The 22,717-nt window shown below is 46.2% G+C and overlaps 1 protein-coding gene across 1 annotated transcript in view; it reads left to right on the forward strand.

Moving 5' to 3' along the window:
* The window catches only part of PtA15_13A253 (uncharacterized protein), a gene marked incomplete at both ends in the record, with an annotated part of 195,940 nt that overhangs the window by 87,398 nt on the left and 85,825 nt on the right, over positions 1–22,717 (forward strand). The window contains 6 exons of the mRNA XM_053162432.1: positions 15,460–15,712; positions 15,783–15,927; positions 16,006–16,206; positions 16,299–16,900; positions 19,526–19,611; positions 19,726–19,806. Of these exons, the coding sequence (XP_053026408.1) occupies positions 15,460–15,712; positions 15,783–15,927; positions 16,006–16,206; positions 16,299–16,900; positions 19,526–19,611; positions 19,726–19,806 (1,368 nt within the window). The remainder of the gene's footprint in view (positions 1–15,459; positions 15,713–15,782; positions 15,928–16,005; positions 16,207–16,298; positions 16,901–19,525; positions 19,612–19,725; positions 19,807–22,717) is intronic.

Below are 22,717 nucleotides of genomic sequence, written 5' to 3' on the forward strand. Positions count from 1 at the left end.
GCAGCCTTAGATCCCCAAGCTGCTTTTGCGATTGCCCAGACACAACTCGCATTGCATTCACCACCACGAATTGACGGAGACGCCGATGGCCAAACGACCACTTCACGTTTGTCTTTGTGAGCGCCATGGCTGCAACAAAACCCAACACGAAGAACCAGGGAAAGGAATTGTGCCTGGTAGGGTTTTGTCTAAACGTGTCTTTCAAAATCACCAGATGAGTGTAGCCACTGGGAACTCCAACCACCACATGACCAATCCGGAACCATCTGCCAAAGCGCTGCACCAGAGCTTCGTGAGTGAATACATTCTGTGGAGATGAGTTTGGTGAACGCAGAGGTTTGATGGATGGGGGTGGCTGATACACCATCTTTGCAGAGCGGTCCAATCGCCACCAGCACTGAGTTGACAGGTGGGATTGCTACCAGCTGCACAGAGTTTGTAATCGAGGAGGCTTATTGCAAGAAAATAATGCTTCAAGTTGCTCGGTCTGTCTGTGCCAACAAGCTTAGTAAGGATGGCGCAGTCAAATTCTTGAAGGCCGCCCGGGACAATGTTGTACTACTTGCAAAGATCTGGAGCGCCAAGAATCAAATCACCATTGATCCAACATCTATCCTGCGGCAGATCCCTCAGAGTCAAGACGCAGTGTTTCATCGTCTTGGGCTCAATCCGAACTTGACCACACGTCTCTGCTGCAAAAAATGCTTTGCTCTCTACTCAACTGAATCAGGGCAAGGAGACCATCCGAAACAATGCACACAGCCTTATCTGTCACCTAAACAAGGATTTTTCAAGTGGGCGGAGGCAAGAAGCCTGATCCCCAAGTGCAATCAACCTCTCTACACGATTAATGCGACGCAGCAAGAAGTCCCTGTTCGGACATTCACATACGTATCACTGAAGTCGTGGTTAGCAAACCGGCTCTCCTGAGCTGCATTTGAACGCCTGCTAGACTCCAGTCTTGCCGCTTCCAACTGGCCTGCCGGAAAACCAATGGAAGATGTGTGGCACGGCCGGGTCTGGCAAAAATTTCCCAACTCGGATGACGGCACGGGGACATATACGAAGCATTCGGGGAACCTCGTCTTCAGCCTGTATCTGGACTGGTTCAGCCCAGGAGGGAGCTCAAATCTCGGCAAGCACACGACTGTTGGCGCAATAACTTTAATCTGCCTGAACCTTCCTGCAGATCAGCAATACAAGGTAGAAAACATGTTTCTTTTTGGCATCATTCCCGGACCCAAGGAACCAAAGCTCGAACAGATCAACCACATACTGCGACCTTTGGTCCTCGAGCTTAAAGAGTTTTGGAGTGGAGTTTTGTTTGAATCGACCAGCATTCATCCTGAAGGTAACTAGAACGTTGCGTGCAGCCATATTCCCTCTGATTGCAGATCTGCCAGCAATCCGCAAGACCAATGGATTTGGCAGTCATGCAGCGCTCCTGTTTTGTTCATTATGTTTGCTTAAGAAGGAGAATCTGCACGAGACAGACACCACAAGGTTTCTTCCACGAACAGACAAGGCGCACCGGCGAGACGCTGCCGCTTGGCTTCAGCTTGAAAACTGCACTGAACGGAAGAAATTCGCCAAAAAGCATGGTGCACGGTGGAGCGTTCTCAATGAGCTGCCATATTGGCGGCCTGTCCAATACTCTTCAATTGAAATGATGCACGCCTTAGTCCTGGGTGACTTAAAGGATCACAGCATGCGATTCTTGAATTTGCCCGCAGCTGGTGCACAACTCAAGTCGATGCAAGAGCTAGATGAAGCCTGGCAAAACGACATCTCTTACGTCGAGCATCCTTTCGGCGGCGAGCCCCGATCATCCACCAGTGGAAAGCCCGGGGGGAAGAGGAAGCGTGAAAGTTCTATTGCCGAGGTTCCTGAAGCTCAAAGACCAAGCAAACGAACCCGTCAGACCGGTGGTCAGGGGAGAATGGCTACCAAGACATACAATCTGCGAGTCCGCAATTCGGCAGATGCAATCAGCGAAGCTGGCCCTCACGCCAGTTCTGATTCCTCAGTCACGCACTCCTACCAACTGCGGGTCCGGAAGAGAGCATTGTACAACACATGCGAGGAGGAGGAGAGTGCTGATTCTGACACAGGCGCGAGTGACGATACTGTGACCGGTCGGCAAACAAAAAGAAGCAGTGCGCAACTGCCAGTGGATTCACCTGATCATCCTTGACTATTGCCCGAGGAATTGGATATTTTCCGTCAAACCATTCTTCACACCACCTTACCTTCTTGGATTGACAGAGTGCCCCAAAACTTGGGTTGTGCCAGCCATGGCTCATTGAAGGCCGCCGAATGGCTGATCCTGTACAAGGTCTACTATACGATTGCGTTGATTCCCTACTGGGTCAAATCTTGGGAGAGCGCGGCAACGAGCCAAACCAAAAGAAGGATATCACTGCTATTAGAATCAACCACAACACTTTCAAAAGTAGCACACTTCCTCACTCTACCGGTGATAAAGGTGGAAGACCTCACTGAACTAGACAGCCTGATCCTCAAGTACCGCCAATTTCTACAGGATGGCTGGCCCTCTGCACCTAGCAAGCCTAATCTCCATTTGACCCAGCATTTCTCGGAAGTTATCCGGAGATTTGGGCCTCCTTGGTCAACAGCAGCATGGGCACAGGAACGAGTGAACGGGATGCTCCAGAGGCTTCCTACCAATCCCCACCTGAGTTAGTTTTTTGTGTTGCAGTATGGCTTCTGAGAGATTCATTGAAATTTGGTGTTTGCGCGTGTGCAGCTGAGATCCCCAAGACCTTGGTAACCAAATGGCACATCACCTCGATCCTCCATCCAACATGATACACCGTATTTTTCGTCCGATTTGTCGGAGGCGGAGTTAGAGGAGGAAAGGTCGGCTCCGATCCAGCTGGATAAGCCTTTGTATCTCAAGTGGCAGCATGCGGTGGCACATCAAGAGCGCGCAGGACCTACTCCCGTGGCTCAGTCTCATCGGCATTTAGATGCCACCGTTGCCACTTTGCGGAGCGTCCAGGCCGACCGTAAGACATTCACTCCAAAGCAGCAGCACGAAGGAAATTGCTTGGTCGAATTTTACCATTGCAAGATCCAACGTTTTGGTGAGATTCAAGTCATATTCCAATCAACACAAACTCCGGGCAAGACCTGGCTGGCGGTCATGCCATTCAAAGAGCTACAAAGGAGCGAAGATCCGTATGGTGATTACCCGTATCTCAACTGTCAAATGGTGAAGGCGGAGCATGAGGTCACAGCAGTCATAGAAAGGGATCACATCATCGGCCACGTCGCGATCATGCGGCATTCTGCCGGCACCTTTGGATTTCCCGGGGAAACAATCAGCGCTCTGGGCTTACAAACCGCGGTAAGTGGGGGCTCTCACTTCGGATGCCAAATGTTGGTGCGTTAGCTGATTGGGGGTGTTTGGACTGTCCTAAAAATCTGTAGGGATGGGAAAGCCTGGTGGATGATTGAGCATACCTGTAATCAAAGGGAAGGTGGGGCACATCGCAGAATGTGGCTGACACTAGGGGCATGTTACTGTGTGTGGAGCCTTGCGGAGCGTTTGAACACATCCCTTTATGTGGTACCCCGACAAATTGAAAGAAAGGCCACGGTTTTGTTGGAGGTGGAGATCACTGTGCTTGATTCGTGTCTGAATTTTGTCTGAATTTGCTCATGAGTGGTGATTCAGACTCACTTCCCACCTACTTTGTCAATTCTTGTCCCCCGACATTGCCCCTCAGATATCCCTTGGCAGTAGACTTTCCTATTTCCATGGTCACCAGTACCACTTCATTGATCTTTTCTGCCACAATATCTTTGAACCTGCCTGCGCGCTTGATCACCAGAGTGCCCAACATCACAGTCTGCAATGACATCAAATCCTCCTACTTCTTTACCGCTGCCAGGCAACAAGGGCGACGCTGCCCCTGCTCCAGGCAGAGACCAGAAATGGATTGCCACGTTAGTGGATAAACTGGTCCCTGTGTTTCAAGCCCAGAGTGGAACTTCATCTGCTGAAGCGGCAATGCAGACCGATTCTCAAGGCAAGACTGTGGATTCTACAACTTTGAACGGGTCATTTCTCTGCCACTGACTCATTTATTCTATATAGGTCAGCCTTCCAGCCGACAAGCTCCGGGGCCATTACAGCCGGATGCCGCAGCGGAGCTGAGCCCCGAATTTGTTGTCGGGAAAGCTAGGTCAGCTCGCAATCAAGCAGAAGAGACGGAGGGGGCGCGCCAATGTGGACAGCGAGCAAGGGTGATAGCGCAGAAGGGAGCCCTCGCCGAGCACTACGATAAGTATTCCCGCGGTATCCACGGCTTTGTCAAATTCTTTCTGGGCCATCCCAACAAGCCACAAGAATACCCTCGCGCTCCCACGGAGCAGGAACTCAGTGATCAATATTGGGTCGAAAAGCGCAGCGCAGCCATTCTTGAACAGCTTGAAAGAGTCCGTGTTGCTCTGGAGGGAAAACCCGCCGCTGAAGTCGACTACTACGTTTCCGTTGCCAAAAAGGAAATTCGCCAAAACATCGTCTTACCATAATTCACTCCAGCTGCCCAGAAAGCTTCTGCGAAGGGCTGTAAATCTATTAGCTCTCAAACCAAAGCAGATGTGGAGCGCGCGTTTGCATTGGCGGGCATCTCAAGAGTGACCTTCCAGTGGGGATCCGACCGCAGCTCTGCATGGAACTCGGCAGTGGTTGAGATCATGGCCTCAAAGTATGTTGAATGGATGCGACGAACCACATCAATCACTGAGGAGCAAGCCGGTCAAGCTCCTGCGATTATACACCGTTGGCTCCAGACAAAGTCGCGCGAGATTCTTGAGTTTCAGGACATGGAAGTTGTGGCTTACGACCGTTTGAAAAACCAAAAGGCCACTAAGGAGCAATATACTCGATGGCGGAAGAGGGTAAGTGCTGTGATGCAACATTAATCCCGTGTGACCAGAATACGTGTGCTGACTAGAATGGTCGATTTTATAAACGGGCTCTTCTTTGGCCAGATCAAGGACAACAGATGCGCGATCGTTGACAAAGTATTCAAGACTAACATTGCACTTGCGAGCATTGTTGAGAATAAGGCCTGTGGCTCGGATATCAAAGACGGCCCCGCCGACGCTCTCCCGGTCACCCAAATCCCTGACTGAAGCAGTGACGAACTCACCACAATCTTACATTGTCTTGACAAAATGGTCATCGCCAGAGGACAACACCACAAGACGGTCGCGGCCAACGAAAAGCTATATGGTTGCTCAAAACGCAACTTCAAGAGAACGAAAGGAATAATCGGCGTCCCTCGTGGTCTTCCCCTCGACGCTTACAGCAAGACGTACTGGGGTCAGCTTACTTCCTTCGAGCGGGATACTATATCACAAGTCCCACCAATTGGTCTAGATGTCATCGCGCAAACAATGCAGAAGAGCTGCATGCAACCCGCCGGAAACTCGGTGTCTAGGATGCCAGGTCCAGCTCTCAATCAGCCCAGCGGATCCAACACTCTCACAGGTGAGGCCAATCACAGGCCATCTGATTCCGCGGCGGCGGGTGCCATGCACGTCGATTGTTGAATGTACCTAGCGACCGGACTTGGCTTGCACATTAACTTTCTTCTCACGGATTCAGTCTCCCTCTCCCATGACAACCCCACTCTGTCCCTAGTTTGTGCAAGAACATCACACTGTGTTGTGGCACAAGATGTCGATGTCTTTTGTGCTTTGTTTCTGCTTGGCGCAATATACATTTGCCTGCCAATGCAAGTATGGCTTCGTCAGGTGGTGTATTGCTTCCACACTTCCTGCACACTGAGATGTGATTTAGACCTTACAAAGGCTGTGAGCACTATCTTCAGTAGTATTTCACCCTCACAGAGATGTTCCAAACGCTGTGAGGTAGTGCCCATGCTGAGATGTGTGTCAACACTGCCTACTAACATGGCGGCAAAACTGTCCACCGCAACGTTTGGCCGAACATGAGGGTGGACACAATCAGACTACAAGTCGTTCTTGTTGTCATGCCCAGTTGTCATTCTTGGGGAAGCTCCGTTCAAATCATACTCAAGAAGCGTCCCCAAGAAGGCCTGCTGAAGGACTGTCTGTGTTAGTGGGCATCATGTGCCCCCTGTATTTGGATCGTTACACTCGTGGGGCCCATGATTGTAGCGGCAGAACTGACATAGACTTGTGACCTTGGACACATGTAGCACACCACAGCAAAATTTCATCAGGCACCCATCGGTGTCCACCCTGACGTTTGGCCAAACTTCAGGGTGGACATACATAGCCGTAGAGAGCCCGATGGCCCAACCAAAGGCCCGCCCGCACTACCCACCCCACTGTACAAATCTGTCAGCCTCGGTGATGCCAAGAACAGAATTCTTCTAGCAACACCGGGTGATAATGAAAAATAAAGATGGTTTGGATAGTTTTTATTTTGAAGAAATAAAAAAATAAAAGAAATAAATTTTAAGGAGGGGCCTGTGTTGAAACTTGAGCGCACTCTGCTGCGCATCTCGAGCGCCTTGGGCGCACTCACTGCTGTCCGTCAACATCATCAAATCTAACCTATCCGGACTCATCTCAACACATCGCTCCTCTCCCACTCTTTCCATTGGTATCGACCTCAAGCATCGATCTTAACTCAAATCGTCTCTTTCCATTGATCCAATCTACACTCCGCTCAAACTCTCTCGACTCAGATCTAGTCTTCCGTTGACATCAACGTCAACGTCTCCTGCTCGCGACCTCAAGCTCTGTGAAGCCTTAACTTGGACAGCCGTACTGGCTTCCAACTTGGTGAGAAATGCACCTCCGCATTTCTAATCTCTCGTTGATATGGCTCCTCCAATCCTCAATGCTAACTTCTTCTTCTTTCTCAGTTCCTGTCCTAGATCTAGTCCTTATTTCTTCCCATTCCTTCTCTATAAAGATTGTTGCCTATTCTCCTAGGGTTTGTTTCTTGTCTCTCTTCAACTTCTCCTCAATTCTCTCGTTGACTAACATCTACATCACCTCCTCACAGTTATCACAGTCTTATTGTCCTATCTCCGTCGTTGTCCTCATTTCTTATAGCCTTTATTGTCACAGGGTTGGTTTATCTTCATCTTTATCTTCTCATCTTATTGTTATCCCTTGTTCTTACACTATTCTTTCTAGTTCTGGTTTTGGTTTATAGTAATAAAAACAGTCAAGGTCCTTTATGTTAAAACTAACAATGCATTTTGCAGACGCTTAGCAGAAAATGATTGACTTGGGCAGGATTTCAACCAGCGACCTTAGCTTGAAGCTAAGACACTATACTAGAAGTGCTGCCTTTACCAACTAGGCTACCAAGTCCATGCCTGATGTGTTGATTTTGACCACTGAGGATTACAACATTTCAACAGCCTGCAAGCAGGTGTTGTTTAGATCCCTCAAAGATAACTGGGGCCTGCGATGCAGGGGTAGTTTGATTCCCAGAGATATATAAGAAAAGCGCGATAAATAAGGGAAGGGTAATTACTTACTAGTAAAGAACCTTCTCAATATCAGATCGCACTTGGAATTAAAACAGGCTATAGACGACGAAGATGTAACGACTAGATCGATCGGAATCTGATGATGTTGCGAGTCGAAAGAGTGGTTAGATATTTGTGCGGTTGTCTGAAGCTGAGGAGGGAGAAAAAGAGGGAAAACTGACCTCTTTAAATATGTTCAGTTGTATCCTAGTTTGATGGGGAAGTCCTTCAATAATTACGGACTGGGGCGGTCTCTATCGCTCGATTATCATTCAACTTGCAATGGGACTGTCAATATCTGTCTGATTATTATTTTCGAACTCAATTGGGGGCGTTTGATTAATGGTGTCGATCTGGTTATTGCTCTTGATGTCGGATGGGGTTGTAGTTTTCAAGAAGATCCTATTGAGGAATGATCCCTTATTTCCCAAAGTTACCAGACATTGACACATGTCACGTGTCAGCCTTAGAGTCATCACAGCTGACCTAAAAGCTGCCTGTTCTACCTTTGTTACATAGAAATTACTTTATATCTTTTTCATCTTAAGAGATAACCTTGTTTTGACTTCATATTCTGTTTCCTGATGCAATTTTAACCCTAGTTACAACTTATCAATTCATTGTAACTATACTCCTTCCCTGAGTTATTGAGTTGTGGCGCGCTTGCGCAGTTATGACGTGTCAGCGCTACCAGGCGCGCCAAACCACATGTACATATGTAAATTACAAAAGCAAACTGTGAAAATTTTCGTAGTAAGGATCCCCCTTGCCTGAGGCGGATCTACAGACTCCAGCACACCAGAACCACACCCCAGATAACCCCAGGATCACCACCAAAGAGCTTACAACACTCCCAGTATACCTACTGTCACAGGCGCCTAGGATATTGACAGTAAGTAACCTCTTTCACTGAACCTTGTTTATCTCAGAGGTACAACTCTGTGTCTTGCTTGATCTTCTCTTTTCTGCTGGTTTTGTCTTCTTCTTGATCACAGGGCTGTCCCTCCAAATCTACTGGCCTTTGCCTCTATCTTGATCACAGGGCTGTCCCTTATTATCATTTGGCCTTTGCCTCAAAATCTAGATTCAGGGCTGTCCCTCAGGTTTCCCTTTAAGAACCTTGACTATCCAGAAGGAAGCTAAAAATCGTGGCTGGATTAAACTTATCTAATCCAGATACCCTCCTGAGAGGAAGCTGTAGCACTTCTTAGCACAGATTAGCAGCACTCTTCTGAAGAGTAGCATTGCCAGTGGACGTGCATTCCCACTAGAATAACCTAGTGCTTTTCTTCATCTTGATTCTGCTCTGTTTCCTCTTTTCTCTTTCTCTCTCTCTCTTATAGTTGTATTTTCTTTATCCCAAGAAATCCAACTATTACCCCCCATTTCTTGTGTCCTGCTGTCACTATAGAGACTCAGGCTCACATCACAAGAATATCTTTGAAATGTGTAACTCGCGCACTCGTGAGTAGTTTATTATTCACACATAGTATCTTTTCTCATATTCAATAGTTTTAAAGATTAATATTACTATTAAACTATATGTACATTATCTTTCTAAGTATTTATCATATATTCAAATAATATGTGACAGATTACATAGATATCTGTCACAAAAATGTGAAATATTATTTATAATCATTTGTATAATTGTTACGCTGGCTTGCGCTGCGTAGCCGGCTGACATTTCCTACCCCTTAAGATGAGACTATAGAAAAAATTTATGGTTTAGATCTTTTTGAAATTCTATAATTACGCAGATGAATAGTTCTATCCGGAATATTATTTTCAGGTAACCATTCATCTTTATCTGCTAAATTATTCTTGTATCTTACAAGGTACAGACGGAGATCTTTACCATTGATACGTTCTTTTTTATCTTTTAGAATCTTCTGCACATGTAATCTTGCATTCTCAACTGGCTCTTCCTCAGGAATAGTAGGTTGAACATTTACAGATTCTCCAGGTCTCAAAACATATGGTTTAATTAAACTCACTGGAAAAACTGGGTGTTTCCTTGAAAGCTCTTCACTCAGAATTACCTCTGCTGCATTTTTACCATGAAGTTGTTTAATGAAAAAGGGTCCAACAAAAGCAGGCTTAAGTTTTTTATTACCTCCCAGATTATTGAAGTTTACTGTAGATAACATCACCTTATCTCCAATCTTGAATTCTGGCTCTCTATGACTTTTGTCCCACCTATTTTTGTTATATTCTACAGCCTCTGTTATACAATTCCTCGCATGTTCATGGGCTGCATCTAGCATCTTCTTAAAATCTGAAGAAGTTGGATGAATATATGGTAATTTGTCATTAACAGTATTTTTTGGTATTCTAGGTATCCACCCACGTTCCAAAATATAAGGAGCTAATTTAGTTGTTGAGTGTTTGCTACTGTTATATGCAAATTCTAAGGCTGGCAGAAGGTTAACCCAATCATGTGTATAACCATCTTGATTTTTAAATTCAAAACCAAATGAACAGAACCTGCGGAGCATGTCTTCTAATGTTTGAATCATCCTTTCAGCTAATCCATCAGTCTAAGGGTGATAAGCAGTAGAAAAAGCAGGTTTAGTCCCTAACATATCATGCAAGTTGCGCCAAAATTCAGATGTAAATTTTGGATCCCTATCACTAATAATAATTTTAGGAATTCCTACATCAGACATAATTTTATTCCAGAATAACATAGCAATTTCCATAGCTGTATCATCCTTATGATTAGGTATGAAGCGTGCTCTCCTAGAGAAACGGTCTACTATTACTAATACAGAATTATATGAATAAGCTCCAGCAGGCGGGAGACCAGTCACAAAATCCATATTAATAATTTCACATTGGGATTTAGGTTTGGCAATTTTTTGTAGAAGCCCAAATCTTTCTCCTGTTTGCTTATTAGCTTTCTGGCAGATGTCACAAGACTTTATATAAGTTTGGGCTTCTTTCCTCCAATTGATCCACCAAGCAGTATTACGAATTCTTTCTAGTGTTCTCTCTTTTGAAAAATGACCAGAAGTTATACTATCATGACACTCTTTTAGTATATCAACTATTTGTTTTTTGTCACAAAGTACTAGTACACTAGAGTGTTTATTTCTATAATACAGTAATCCATCTAACAGAGTAAATTTTCCTAACTTATAATCTACCAGTAATTCAGACTGTAAGCTAGAAATCAACTCAGGGGGGCAATTATCATTTTTCAAGATTTCCACTAGTGTCAAAAGACCTGATTCTTGATCATAACTGTTACGCACTAAGTCATAAAAAGCTTCATCCAAATCACACACATGAATACCTAATATAGGGAAAATATCCTCATCATCAGGATCATACACAGGATTATCTGGAGTATTTGGCAAAGCCCATCTACTTAATCCGTCAGCATTTTTATGTTTCTTACCCTCCTTATGAATTATTGTCATATGACCACGGTATTGCTGTATTGCAATTTGCCATCTTAACATATGACGATTAGGAGTTTTCATGTTCATTAGAGTCTTAACAGCCATGCAATCTGAGATTACTACAAAGTTAGAACCTTCAAGGTAGTAATGCAATTTTTCCAGAGCCCAAACTAGTGCTAAACATTCCATTTGACTAGCTCCATACCTCCTTTCAGAATCTTTAATTTGTCTAGATATGAAAAGGATAGGTTTTTCAACAACTTGATCATCTATAAGAAATTCTTGATGAAGAGCTGCTCCTAACCCATCTAAGCAAGCATCAATGTACAATATAAATGGCTTAGTATAATCAGGTTAAGCTAAGACTGGTGCACTAGTCAATAGTTTCTTCAACTGTTCATAAGCTTGCACTCTCTCATATGTCATTTCAAATATTTTATCCTCATTACAAAATGCATACAAACATTTGGTAATATTAGAGAACTGTGGAACAAATTGTCTATAATAACTACAAAATCCCAGAAAAGACATCATTTCTTTTTTGCTACTTGGCATGGGATTTATTAACGGACTTACTTCGCGCACTGCGAAAAGCTCTTCGCGCACTGTGCAGTGCGCGAAGTTTGCAAACACTTCGCGCACTGCGCGTGAAGGGCGCAACTTTTTCAAATTATTTTTTGACCAATCAATAGACAAGCTTATTATTGTCCTCTGTGAATTTATTTGGAGTTTTTTGAAGCTTCCTTGTATGCTTAAAAATCCCACCAATAAAATGAACAAGTACAGTCACTTGGGGACCTGGAATCCATATTCCCACAAGTAAGAAAATCCAAATAATTTAGTGAATCATGATACATATGAATTCAAACTTTTTAGAATTTTTTGGCCACTTTGTGCAAGAATAAGGCTTTCAAAAATTAGAAAGTTCACCACTTACTGGCGCATTTTGGCATATCTTGAGAAAAAGTTACTGGTTTTTGAAAGCCTTGTCCTTGTACAAAGTGGCCAAAAAGTTCTAAAACTTTTAAATACATATTTAATATGATTCACTAAATTATTTGTATTTTTTGGCCTGCGGGAATATGAATTCCAGGTCCCCAAATGGCTGTACTTGTTTTTTTCATTGGTGGGATTTTTAAGCATACAAGGAAGCTTCAAAAAACTCCAAATAAATTCACAGAGGACAATAATAAGCTTGTCTATTGATTGGTCAAAAAATAATTTGAAAAAGTTGCGCCCTTCACGCGCAGTGCGCGAAGTGTTTGCAAACTTCGCGCACTGCACAGTGCGCGAAGAGCTTTTTGCAGTGCGCGAAGTAAGTCCGTTTATTAATACTGCAGCCACTTTATGTTGATCTACTGCTAACATAAGACCAGACACTATACGTCCCAGGGCTTTGAGCTCACCATATCCAAAGTTACATTTTTTAATGGACATTTTTAATCCTACTTCAATGGATTTTTCTAAAATCATTCTTACCTTTTGTTTGTGATCATCCCAATCATCAGAATAAATTATAATATCCAAGTATATTAAAGTCTCAGAATTGTAGAAAAAAAAATCAAGGGTTCCCCCTACAATTTACTGAAAACTACAAAAAAAAATCAAGGGTTTCCCCTCTCAGAAAACAGAAAGGCAAAAAACAAGATTTTTCATACAAAACAAAGAATTACAAGCCAAAATAATCAGTTACAACAATAAAAAAGCCAAGCCTGCACCCTGCCACCCAATGTCAGCAAGCTGACATACCGTGGCCCACCACCCATCCCTGTCTAGCAGGGTTGAAAAGTGGTGAGAGGAAGACCCCCAGCCGTTAAGCACAAGGGGGGCCCACGAGTAGCGCCCCATCAAACTGCGCAAGTGCAACAGCGGACGGGGGTGAGACAAATCCCCGGCTGGAAGCCAGCCCGGAGAATTGCCTGAGGAATATTAATGCTACCACAGGTCGTCTATTTAGAGCATCCTTACCGGTCGAGCTATGTTGGCGCGAGTTTTGACTTGCAGCTGTTGCAAACTAACTTAGCGACAGCGATTCAGCCGTATTGGTTCGGCTTGCGCGGGGTGGAGCTGAGTGGTGGGCGCGGGAAATGGCAGTTAGCTTCGAGCTAACCGTCACTAAATGTAGTGACGGTTAGCTGAAATTCAAGCTTCTCACCAATTTAGCTTGGGCTTAGCTACACCCAGTGTGGTTGAGATTGGTGGCTAAACTAGCTAATTTCGAGCTAAACTAGTCACCGGTAAGGATGCTCTTATAGGCACAATGGGCATTTCCCCTCCAATTCGCAGACGCACCTGCCCCTATGCCAACTGTTGTCTACAGCCACCTCAAACGCGGCAAACAAGCCATTTGTCCCATCAACCACCTTGGCATTTTACTCCTGAACCGCCACCGCCACCATCATATCACCACGGGCTTGCCAACCTCCCCAAGCCCACTCCACAACGCTCTATGTACATACCCATATTTCCCCCAGGTGCAACCCCTTCTCTACAGTCACCATGCAAAGCCACCCCCGGGGCAAAACCATTGCAATACCGTTGTCACGACATTCCAGGCAGGCGTGTCATTGGGCATTGATGTGGCTTAACCTCCAGCCATCGCCCGTACCAGCTCAGCCCTTCAACTCTCGAACTCGCTCTCAGGTCTTCTTTGTCAAGACTCGGGCCTAGGCCCAGAGTCAAGGAAGCGCAAGGAACTGAACCCTAACCCCGCAAGGGGGACAGGTGAGTCCGCGCGACCCTCAGGCGCATGCATATGCATGTCGCTCCCAGGCGGTCGGATTATGCTAACGCTAATCCTCCGCTCCTTTCTAGCCACGTCGACACAAGACAAAGAGCCTAAGCAATACAAACAAACTCTACCAGACTCAAGGTATGAAGATTGTTGTATCGTCCCAGCTAGGTCAAGCAGTGCTGACAGGATCTCTTCTCCTTTACAGCACGCTTGCTACCAACGCCAACCCAAACCGTAAAGGTTCCAGCCTCAGCGATAGGATAACAAAACCCACCTCAGGTGGTAAGTACCTCGCTGCAGAGCCTAGCAGACTAAAGCTGAAGACTTACCGTGAGCTGAATGATGAAACAGAATCCATCTGCTCCGGAAGTCTTGCAAGTCGAATCGGCCCGTGTTGAGCGCTCTGCCGTTCGATCTTAACTGACTTATTCAGACGTCTCCGTCCTATTCACGAATACGTGATCTCAGCTGCACCGCAGTCAACTCAATACTCAATTTCTTTTACTGTCATCTATACCAGAGTCGGCCAAGACCCGCTCTTAGTTCTGTGAAACCTTACATTCTTCACATGTGGCTCATCAAAATATCTTTCAAAGAAAGGATCTATTTGTAGAACGGCTGAACTGACGAGCACTTGATATAATTGAAAAAACATGGGGTCGACAAGCAATCAATCGGCTCCGGTTCTTAGGTCAATTATGCTCGCCAATTTCTCTGAGCGCATAAGAACTGGCGCTGGAGGCGATTGTTCAATCCACCTGGGATATCTCACTGTATAAGGAGACCCTAGCCGCGCACAATAAGCTTGCCTCGGCAAACAATCTTCCCCTGTTGACCGCAAACGAGGACTGGATCGATAGTACCCAGGACGGGATCAATCACACGCTTGCAAGACTCGAGAACGACCTGAAACACAATACGACTAATTGTATTAAGGATGGGATCCGGGTGAGTCTTTCGTATCTGTTGATTATGATTGATTTTGTTGATCGCTCCATTTAAAACGCGCCCTGAATCGAATTCCAGTCCCGTTACCAAGCGCTGGGTGCCCATTGTGAGAATAACAAGACTTTAAGGTTTATATTTCAACTTTGGTCAGCTCATGGTGATCTTCATGAGTTCGGAGAGAAGAAAAAGAAAACAAGTTGTAGGTATGTACCTTTAAGGGCAGTGGTAGGCAACCGAGGAAAAAGGTTTAGATGATGTAGATGATAATGAGAAACAAAAAGGAAAGAGATCAATCCGAGAAGAGCAAGAATGGGGTACGAGGTCGTCGCAGGCTGCCAATGATAAAAGGAAATGGGCAGTGACAAAAAGAAATGAGGACGTGGTTTAAGGTGGTTGCGCTTTGTTGAGAGCGTTTGAGTTCGGTGAGCAAAGTGGAGAGAGTTTTGGTTGAGCCGATGTGTGCGATGCAGAAAGGAAGTGGGGAGTTTCAGCCTGGTTAAGCCACAGGGTCCTGAGTTTGCCCTACGAGACGGATGAGGCGCTCGGTTGCTGGCTGGGCTGGTTAGAATGGGTTTGCAGGGATGCGTTGACCTGACCGTTCTGGTTGGTTTCTCGGTCCATGTTTGCGTTGCCTGAATAGAGCGGTATGTCAAGGGACTGGTTAGTTTATCATATCAACCGGTTTAATTTCTTCGGCTTATTGATACAAGGGTCTCTTGCTGTACTTACGATTGGTTGAGTGGCTGGAGGATACAGGCAGGAAAAGGTTTGGATTGTGAGCCTCCATGTTAAGGAGTTTAGGGGCTGTGTCCGGGCCGTTCGGGCCAGGGCCCAAATCCTGACACCCATTACCGCAAAGTGGGTGACGTTGGGAGCGCTCATCAAGTGTTCTCGAAGGCTAGAGAACACGCCACGACCGCATTACATGCTGCCGAACTCTCCCTCGCCTCCCTCGACCTGGCACTCGACGCTGAAAACTTCAACCTGGCTCAGAGTCATGCGGCTAAGGCCCAGGGTGCTCTTGACACCCTCATCGGATCCTTGGAGCTCAAGGCCGCAAAAACTAAGACTAGTGGATCTACATCCACCGTAGGCATTGATTCCCGTGACCCGTGAGTGCTTCCTTCTCAAAATTAAGCAGTGATTGCCTCTTGTGTTCATTTTGATGCTTTGTTTATCCAGAACCAAGAAAGATATCCAACGATGGTCCGACAGAGTTAATGTTGTCAATGCACTCACATCGCTTGCCCAGGGAGACTTTGGGAGAGCGACGAGCTACTTTCTCAAGGTAGGAAAAGATGCCGGAGAGAGCACTGGTGGAGAACTGGTAAGGACGTGAAAGCTCAGAACCCGATTTTCAGTGGAGAGCAGGAAGCTAAGACTAAGTATTTATTTGTGTGTGTAGCTGGCGACGGCGACCGACATAGCAATCTATACGACCCTCTGTGGCTTGGCTCATTTCGATCGACAGCAGTTGAAAGACCGTCTGATTGATAACCTCGAGTTCAGGTCGATGCTCGACAGCGAGCCCCAGTTGAGACGGATCTTGAACTTGTTCAGAGAAAATAAGTACTGCGGCGTGTTTGAGTATTTGAAAGCCTCTCTGGTTAGTCCGTTTCCTTACTCTTTCCACATTCGTCGAGAGGGGAGACGGAGGAAACTGATAATTTGAATCAATAAATAAGCCGCTGTACCAAGGTGATTTGTATCTGCTTAATGATGATGATTCAGGAATGGGCGATTGGACAATACTTTGGCTCGTTCTCATCGGCGCAGCTCTCGAAAGCGTCAGAGGTTTTTGGATGGCCAATGGATGAACTCGAGCAGCGTCTCGTTCTTTCCATTCGCTCCGGCCATCTTCCCGCTAAACTCGACCTCGCCAATTCTATTCTACGCGCTCATCAACCCACTCCTCGCTCCCGTCTCCTCGCTAATGTCACCTCATCCGCTAAAAAGATTCAGCATGACTCATCGGCCGCTCTCTTTTGTCTTAAGCTTATTAGCGCTGACCTCCTCGTCCGTGATGTCAATCAACCTAACATTCCCTCTCTTACCCCTTCCTCTGAACCCGTCGATCGCTCAAAATTAAATCCACTCGGATCGATCTCAAGACAGATCGGAAAATTCTCTCCAGCTTTCTGGATTGTATCCAATAGGTATATTTGTGATACTCAAAAGTTATCTTGGTCCTTTCGACCTGCAGATACTACCAATTCAATTTCTCAATATTATACATCTCGCCTCCCATTGAAATTAACCCGTAAATGTTTCTTGTGGTTTTACTGGCAGCATAGCAGGAGGTGGGCTGAATCCATTGGGCCCACCTCATATGTGGGGTTGTCTGGAGTATTAGGGGATTCAAAGTTGACCATGCATGCTTTTGCAAGTTGGTGTTAAAGGCTTGTCCTGAACACCAAAATTCAAAGAAACATTCAAGCAGGTTTGGGGGGTGTATTACAATGTGACTTGCATGCACTTTTGCAACTCCATGTTCCAGAATGCACTTGAACACTGACTTGCAAAAGTGCATACAAGTTGCATCTGGCCAACTTTGAAACCCCCTATTAGGTAGAGCCCATCTACTCAGTCAGTCAGCATTAGTGTGCTTGGCTCCTGCTTTATGGGTTATGGTCATATGTCTCCAGTATTGCTGTATTGCAATCTGCCTTCTGAGCATGTGATGGTTAGGTGTCTTCATATTCATAAGGGTTTTTGCTGTTGCACAGTCAGTGACAACTATGACTTTACAACCTTCTAGATAGTAATGCATTTTTTCTAATGCTCATACAAGACAAAAGCATTCCAGTGTGGCACCATCCAGGCACCGCAGCATGGTTCCACCTGTGGACACCATCACCACCACCACCACCACCACATTATGGTTTTCACACCAGCAAAAATACTTCACCAGGATCTCCACAAGCAAAAATTCTTCACATTTTACTATAAAAGGGGAGGGACCTTTGCTTCCTGCTTGGCCGGTATCCACTCTCCTGACTCCAGCCAATCTGCCGATCACACCTTCTCAACCCGGACCGTCATCCGTACTGGAGAAAGAATTGGGCGCCCGCGGCGGCTGTACTACAAGTTCACCTTCCCTGCCGCCTCGCGCTGCCATTCAGCTTGCGAGCACTCAGCCAACGATGCATCTATTACGCTACGGTTAGCGTGTAATACCCTAATTTAGCGGTTTTTTAGCGCCGCTACGCTAAACTAAATTGTAGCGGGCGGACTATTACAATTACAGCTAACTCAGATTGGGCAAAAAAGTGCAATTTTCGCTACGAATTACAGCTAATTTAGCGTAGCAAGCCGCTAATTAGCTGTAATTTAGCTGTAATTTAGCTGTAATTTAGCGTTAGCGGTTTTTAGCGGGTTGGTATTACACTAAAAATTACAGCCCCAGATTATTAGCAACAAGCGTTACAATTTAGTTTTAGCGGCGCTAATTACATTTAGCGTAATACATGCATCGTTGACTCAGCCTCTCCCTCTGCCCTCCCGGAAAGCCTCAAAAGTCTCTTTGAACAAGAAGCTACCCCCGAGGTTCGTCAACCTGCTACCCCCACCCGACCGGCCTGCTGAGTAAAAATAATTGCTGTTGCTGGCCGTGGAGCTGGGCATGTGGTCTCCGCAGCGGCGCAGCCGCCTTGGCCTCTAGTCATCTATATAAACCATCATCCATCCTTGCCTGATATATTGGCCAAATATAGAATCCATCATTCTTTGAAAGTGAGAGGGAGCATTCTTAATACCAAAGGGCATACAGAGATATTCAAATACTCCTAGATGACAAATTATTCTGAGAAACTTACAACTTTCCTCTTCTATAGCTATTTGATGAAATCCTTTCAAAACATCCATTGTAGTAATGTATTTTGCTTTAGATAAGTTATGCAAAGCATGTTCAATTCTTGGTATAGGGTAATGATCTGCTTTAGTATAAGTATTCAAGGCTCTAAAATCACCTACCATCCTAGATTTATCATTATGCCAAGCTATCATAACTGGAGTAGTCATTTCTACTTGTTCATTATGACCAATTTTTCTGATAACTCTGAGATCTAGTAGTTCATTGATATGATTCTCAAGAGCTTCTCTGGATTTAGGACTTGAAGGATAAGCTGATTTCCTTAACATAGGGGGATAAGGTGCTTGTACAGTCAATTCTATGCTCATGTCATGACCTTTGATATCTCCAATAGGTTCATCTGAAGTACAAAATGCTTGTTTATTATCAAAGCATATTTTCAAAATATCCATTTTCTGACTGTCACTAAGTTCATTATTAACAGCTGCTTGATTTAAGTAATCTGCTTTAAAACATAACATTCCAGTAAACTTCCATTGAGTGGATTCACATCTTCCCCGGAGTAACCCACCGCTGACAAAATCCGCCTGTCATTGACAGGGCTTCCCGCGTGATCTTCGGATGCACTTTCCCAGAGGATGGAGTCTAATTACACCACCATCCAGATTGATTTGCAGTTGCGTTTCACCGCCAGAACCGCATCTACCAACATACATACTTGTATTCCACTTGGATTTCAGCTCAGGAGCCCGTGCGCATTTATCACCCACTTCACCTGAGCGGCTGCGCAGGGTGAGCCCATGTGTTCCGCTTGGCGGGCTCAAATGCCTTTGGCCAGACGATATCGCAGTTCACTACATATAACACAGTCAGACACCATGCTTCCCAGTGAACCCTCTTCCATAGTAGTGACCACTATCACTGCCTTCGCAACGCGCAAGACAATAGACAAACAATAAACACCGTTAGACAAACTAAGTTGCATGCCTGCTTCAGCCACACATCAGCATCTTCCACTATATGAGAAAGGACCCTCATTTGCTGAACATAATGCTGCCATCAGCCACATGCATTTGGCTCATGGTCTAACTGCACGTTGTCTTGCACTATCTAGATTACGTCAGGTCCCGGGCACAATTGCAAACTTCATCACAAAGGACTCTGGTCATGAAAAGCACCAAGGCTTGGGTCCCGATAGGGGTAAGCCATATAAACCAGCCCACATTCCCCTCGAGTTCCTCTCCTCCCACTTGTCCCCAAATCCACTCCGCATTGACCTTTGCGCTGAATAAGAATACCTCATGTCTCATCCAGGTTCTCCCCGCGACGATCCCGCAACCAATGACTCCGTTTTCTTGACGGAAACCGAATCCTCAGGGACCACACCACCCCCCAGTGAGTTTGCCTGGTCATCGTGCCAAACCCGCAGTGTTGAATTGAGCCAAATTTCATATTTCCAACCCAACAGGATCTCTAGCAGAACAACATCACCCGGTCAATCCCAGCGCCTTCCCTTCAAGAATTCCTAATTCAACATCAATCCTCCTTGTCCGCAGCCTCACTTGATCTGGAGGAATCTGTCCTTCCCACGGAGATACAGGAGATCACACCAGAAGAATTTGCTTGTTCAATTGATGCCGCCGCCCGATCAGCAGCCCATATCCTAGCGCTCAAGCTTCCCTGTCACTGTAAACAAAAGGCTGAGGAGCTGGCTGACTCCTTAATGAGCAGCAGACGGAGTAAGTATCTAACCAATTCATCAACCTCACCGCCGATCATGTTTATTCACAGCCCACTGGCTCCTTCCTACCACCAGCATGGGAGGAAACTGGTGCTCTCCCCGACGCAGACGATATCAAGATTACCAACCCTACCGATCCTTCACCCTCGACTTCTCGCCCAGTCAAGAAGTCACACAAGCGTGTGACTCGCAGTCGAACAAAAAAACCCTCAACTGCCAGAGCGGTGGATCTGCTGATCAAGAACCCCGACAATCCCGCGCCGTCTCCACAACAAGCCCGCGCCGTCTCCACAACAAGCCCAGGGCTCAGTTCCCACCACCGACACCGGCCTGTCCACCGGCCCTTCAAATGACAACCCATCTGCCAGTACAGCAGATCTACAGTCACCCACCCTCAACACTCAAGCCGCTGAGCCAATGGATATAAACCCCTGGGACCCCATTCCTAATGAATCACTCCAGGGCATCGGTCCCCTTCAATCATCAACCAATCCGCCACCTCCTAATGTTTGCACGGCAGACTCCAACCGTTCCCCCGACACCTCCGCGCCGAACAATCCAGCGCACAGCCTTCATCAGACAGTACCCGATGATTCCCCCGGGTCTGGGGCTGCCAGACCCAAATCGCCAAATCTCTTCACGCCTGCGAGTCCTACTGGCCCTGCTCAAGCCTCATCTGCAACCAAAGAACAGCCATCAACCACGTCAGAAAGCCACACTGCAAACAGCGAGCCAGCCCGGTCATCTGCAAGCCCTCACCCCGTCAAGCTGACCATTATCAAATCTGACCCCATCCGCGCGCAGGTATTCAGCATTCACCAGCAGTTCACCGGCTCCAAACCATCCTGGTCAAAATATCAGACCACTTGGCAGTCGCTGGTTCCGTTGCTCCAGAATTGCGCACATATGATGGCCCCACCAGCTCCACCTACGCAGAAATTCCATTTCCAACGCACAGGTGGTTCATATGGCGGATGGGTACAAACTATCACCGAACTTGGTAAGCACCTTGCTTTAATAAAACCGTTACTTGCTAACTAACATTATGTTTCCCAGCGGACGGGTTCTTAGCGCCATGTGCCAGCAAGCAGTGGTATTGCCCCGACCTCATCAACTTCCCCAAGCTCTCTAGCTTTGGGGACAAGACTAATAACCTCTGACCCGGGTCATTCATCCCAACACTCACCAAAACTCCCCATCCGGAATCCACAATTGTCCGCGGCCTCTTTCGGCTCCTCAACCCTCCCTGCCGCTTGCACACTGACTGGGCAAGGCTCGTTGCCGCTTCTGTCGAATTCATGGCAGACACAATATTCCGACCACCAAAAATCAGTTCATCTCAAGAAAATGATCATGTTGCTCAAGGTGTTGCGACCCTTGCATATCTCGATGCCGTTAAGAACTCGTCTCATGAGCGTAACAGGGGCTGAGGACAGCGGGCACGAGGCGCCGGTGAGTGAGGATGATGTGGAAGGATTGATTTCATATCAGACAAGATGAAAGGAAGAAAGAAACAGGAAGAGAGAAGGAAAGAAAGAAAAGAGAAGTGATAACTATACCTGAGGACAGCGGGCACAAGGCGCCGGTGAGTGAGGATGATGTGGAAGGATGAGGAAAGAGTCCTTCCATACCCGCTGCCTCAGGTAGACTAACTACAAGCTGTGAAATCTGAGTGAAATATGAGAAACATGTATGTAGCACACAACTAGACAAAAAAACATAAGATGAAAGAGATAGAGCTGTAATCTTAACACCCCCCCTTGCTACCTACATGGACAAAGACAATAACAGAAATGAAAAGAAAGAGAAGAGAGAGAAGGAAAAGGAAAGAGGAGGGAAAGATAAGACCATATGGAGAGAGAAAGGGAGAAGGAAGTTGGAAAGAAAAAAAAAAAAAAAAAAAGTAGATAGGAAGTAGGAATGGGGAAAGGAGGTGGGAGGATAGGTAGAACACCAAGTTGGGAAGGGAGGAGGGATGAAGAATTTAAGGGACTATGCCAAACATGGACGGGTGCTTTTCTAGTGCGACTCGAGGCAGGGGTTTTGTGAGCATATCCGCCACCATTTCCTTGGTAGACACGTGAAGAAGCTCCATGGCGCCGTCCTGAACACACTCCCTGATGAAGTGATACCTTGCATGTATGTGTTTCGTTCTTGCGTGGTGTTCCGGATTCTTCGCCAGGGCTTCCGCACCTTCATTGTTGACGTGGAGAGGAATTGCCGTGTCGGGACAAAGGCGGAGCTCGGTGAGTAGATGCTGAAGCCAAAGGCCCTCTTTGCATGAATTGGAGAGCGCTTTGTATTCAGCCTTGGTACTAGACAGGGAGACGGTAGCTTGTTTATGGGATTTATACAAGATGGCTCCATGGCCCACGCGGTACGTGTATGCGGATTTTGAGTGCCGGTCGTCCCTGTCTTCTGCCCAGTCCGAATCAGAGTAGCCAGATAGAGCGAGGTTACCGCCCAGCTTGAGTTTGAGATCTTTGGTTGAGACAAGATAGTTTAGAATACGGATGCCGGCGTGCCAGTGAGACGCAGACGGATCCCTCAAATGTTGGGAAAGTC

This window comes from Puccinia triticina, chromosome 13A (assembly GCF_026914185.1).
Source record: "Puccinia triticina chromosome 13A, complete sequence".
In the NCBI taxonomy this organism is placed as follows: Eukaryota; Fungi; Basidiomycota; class Pucciniomycetes; order Pucciniales; family Pucciniaceae; genus Puccinia; species Puccinia triticina.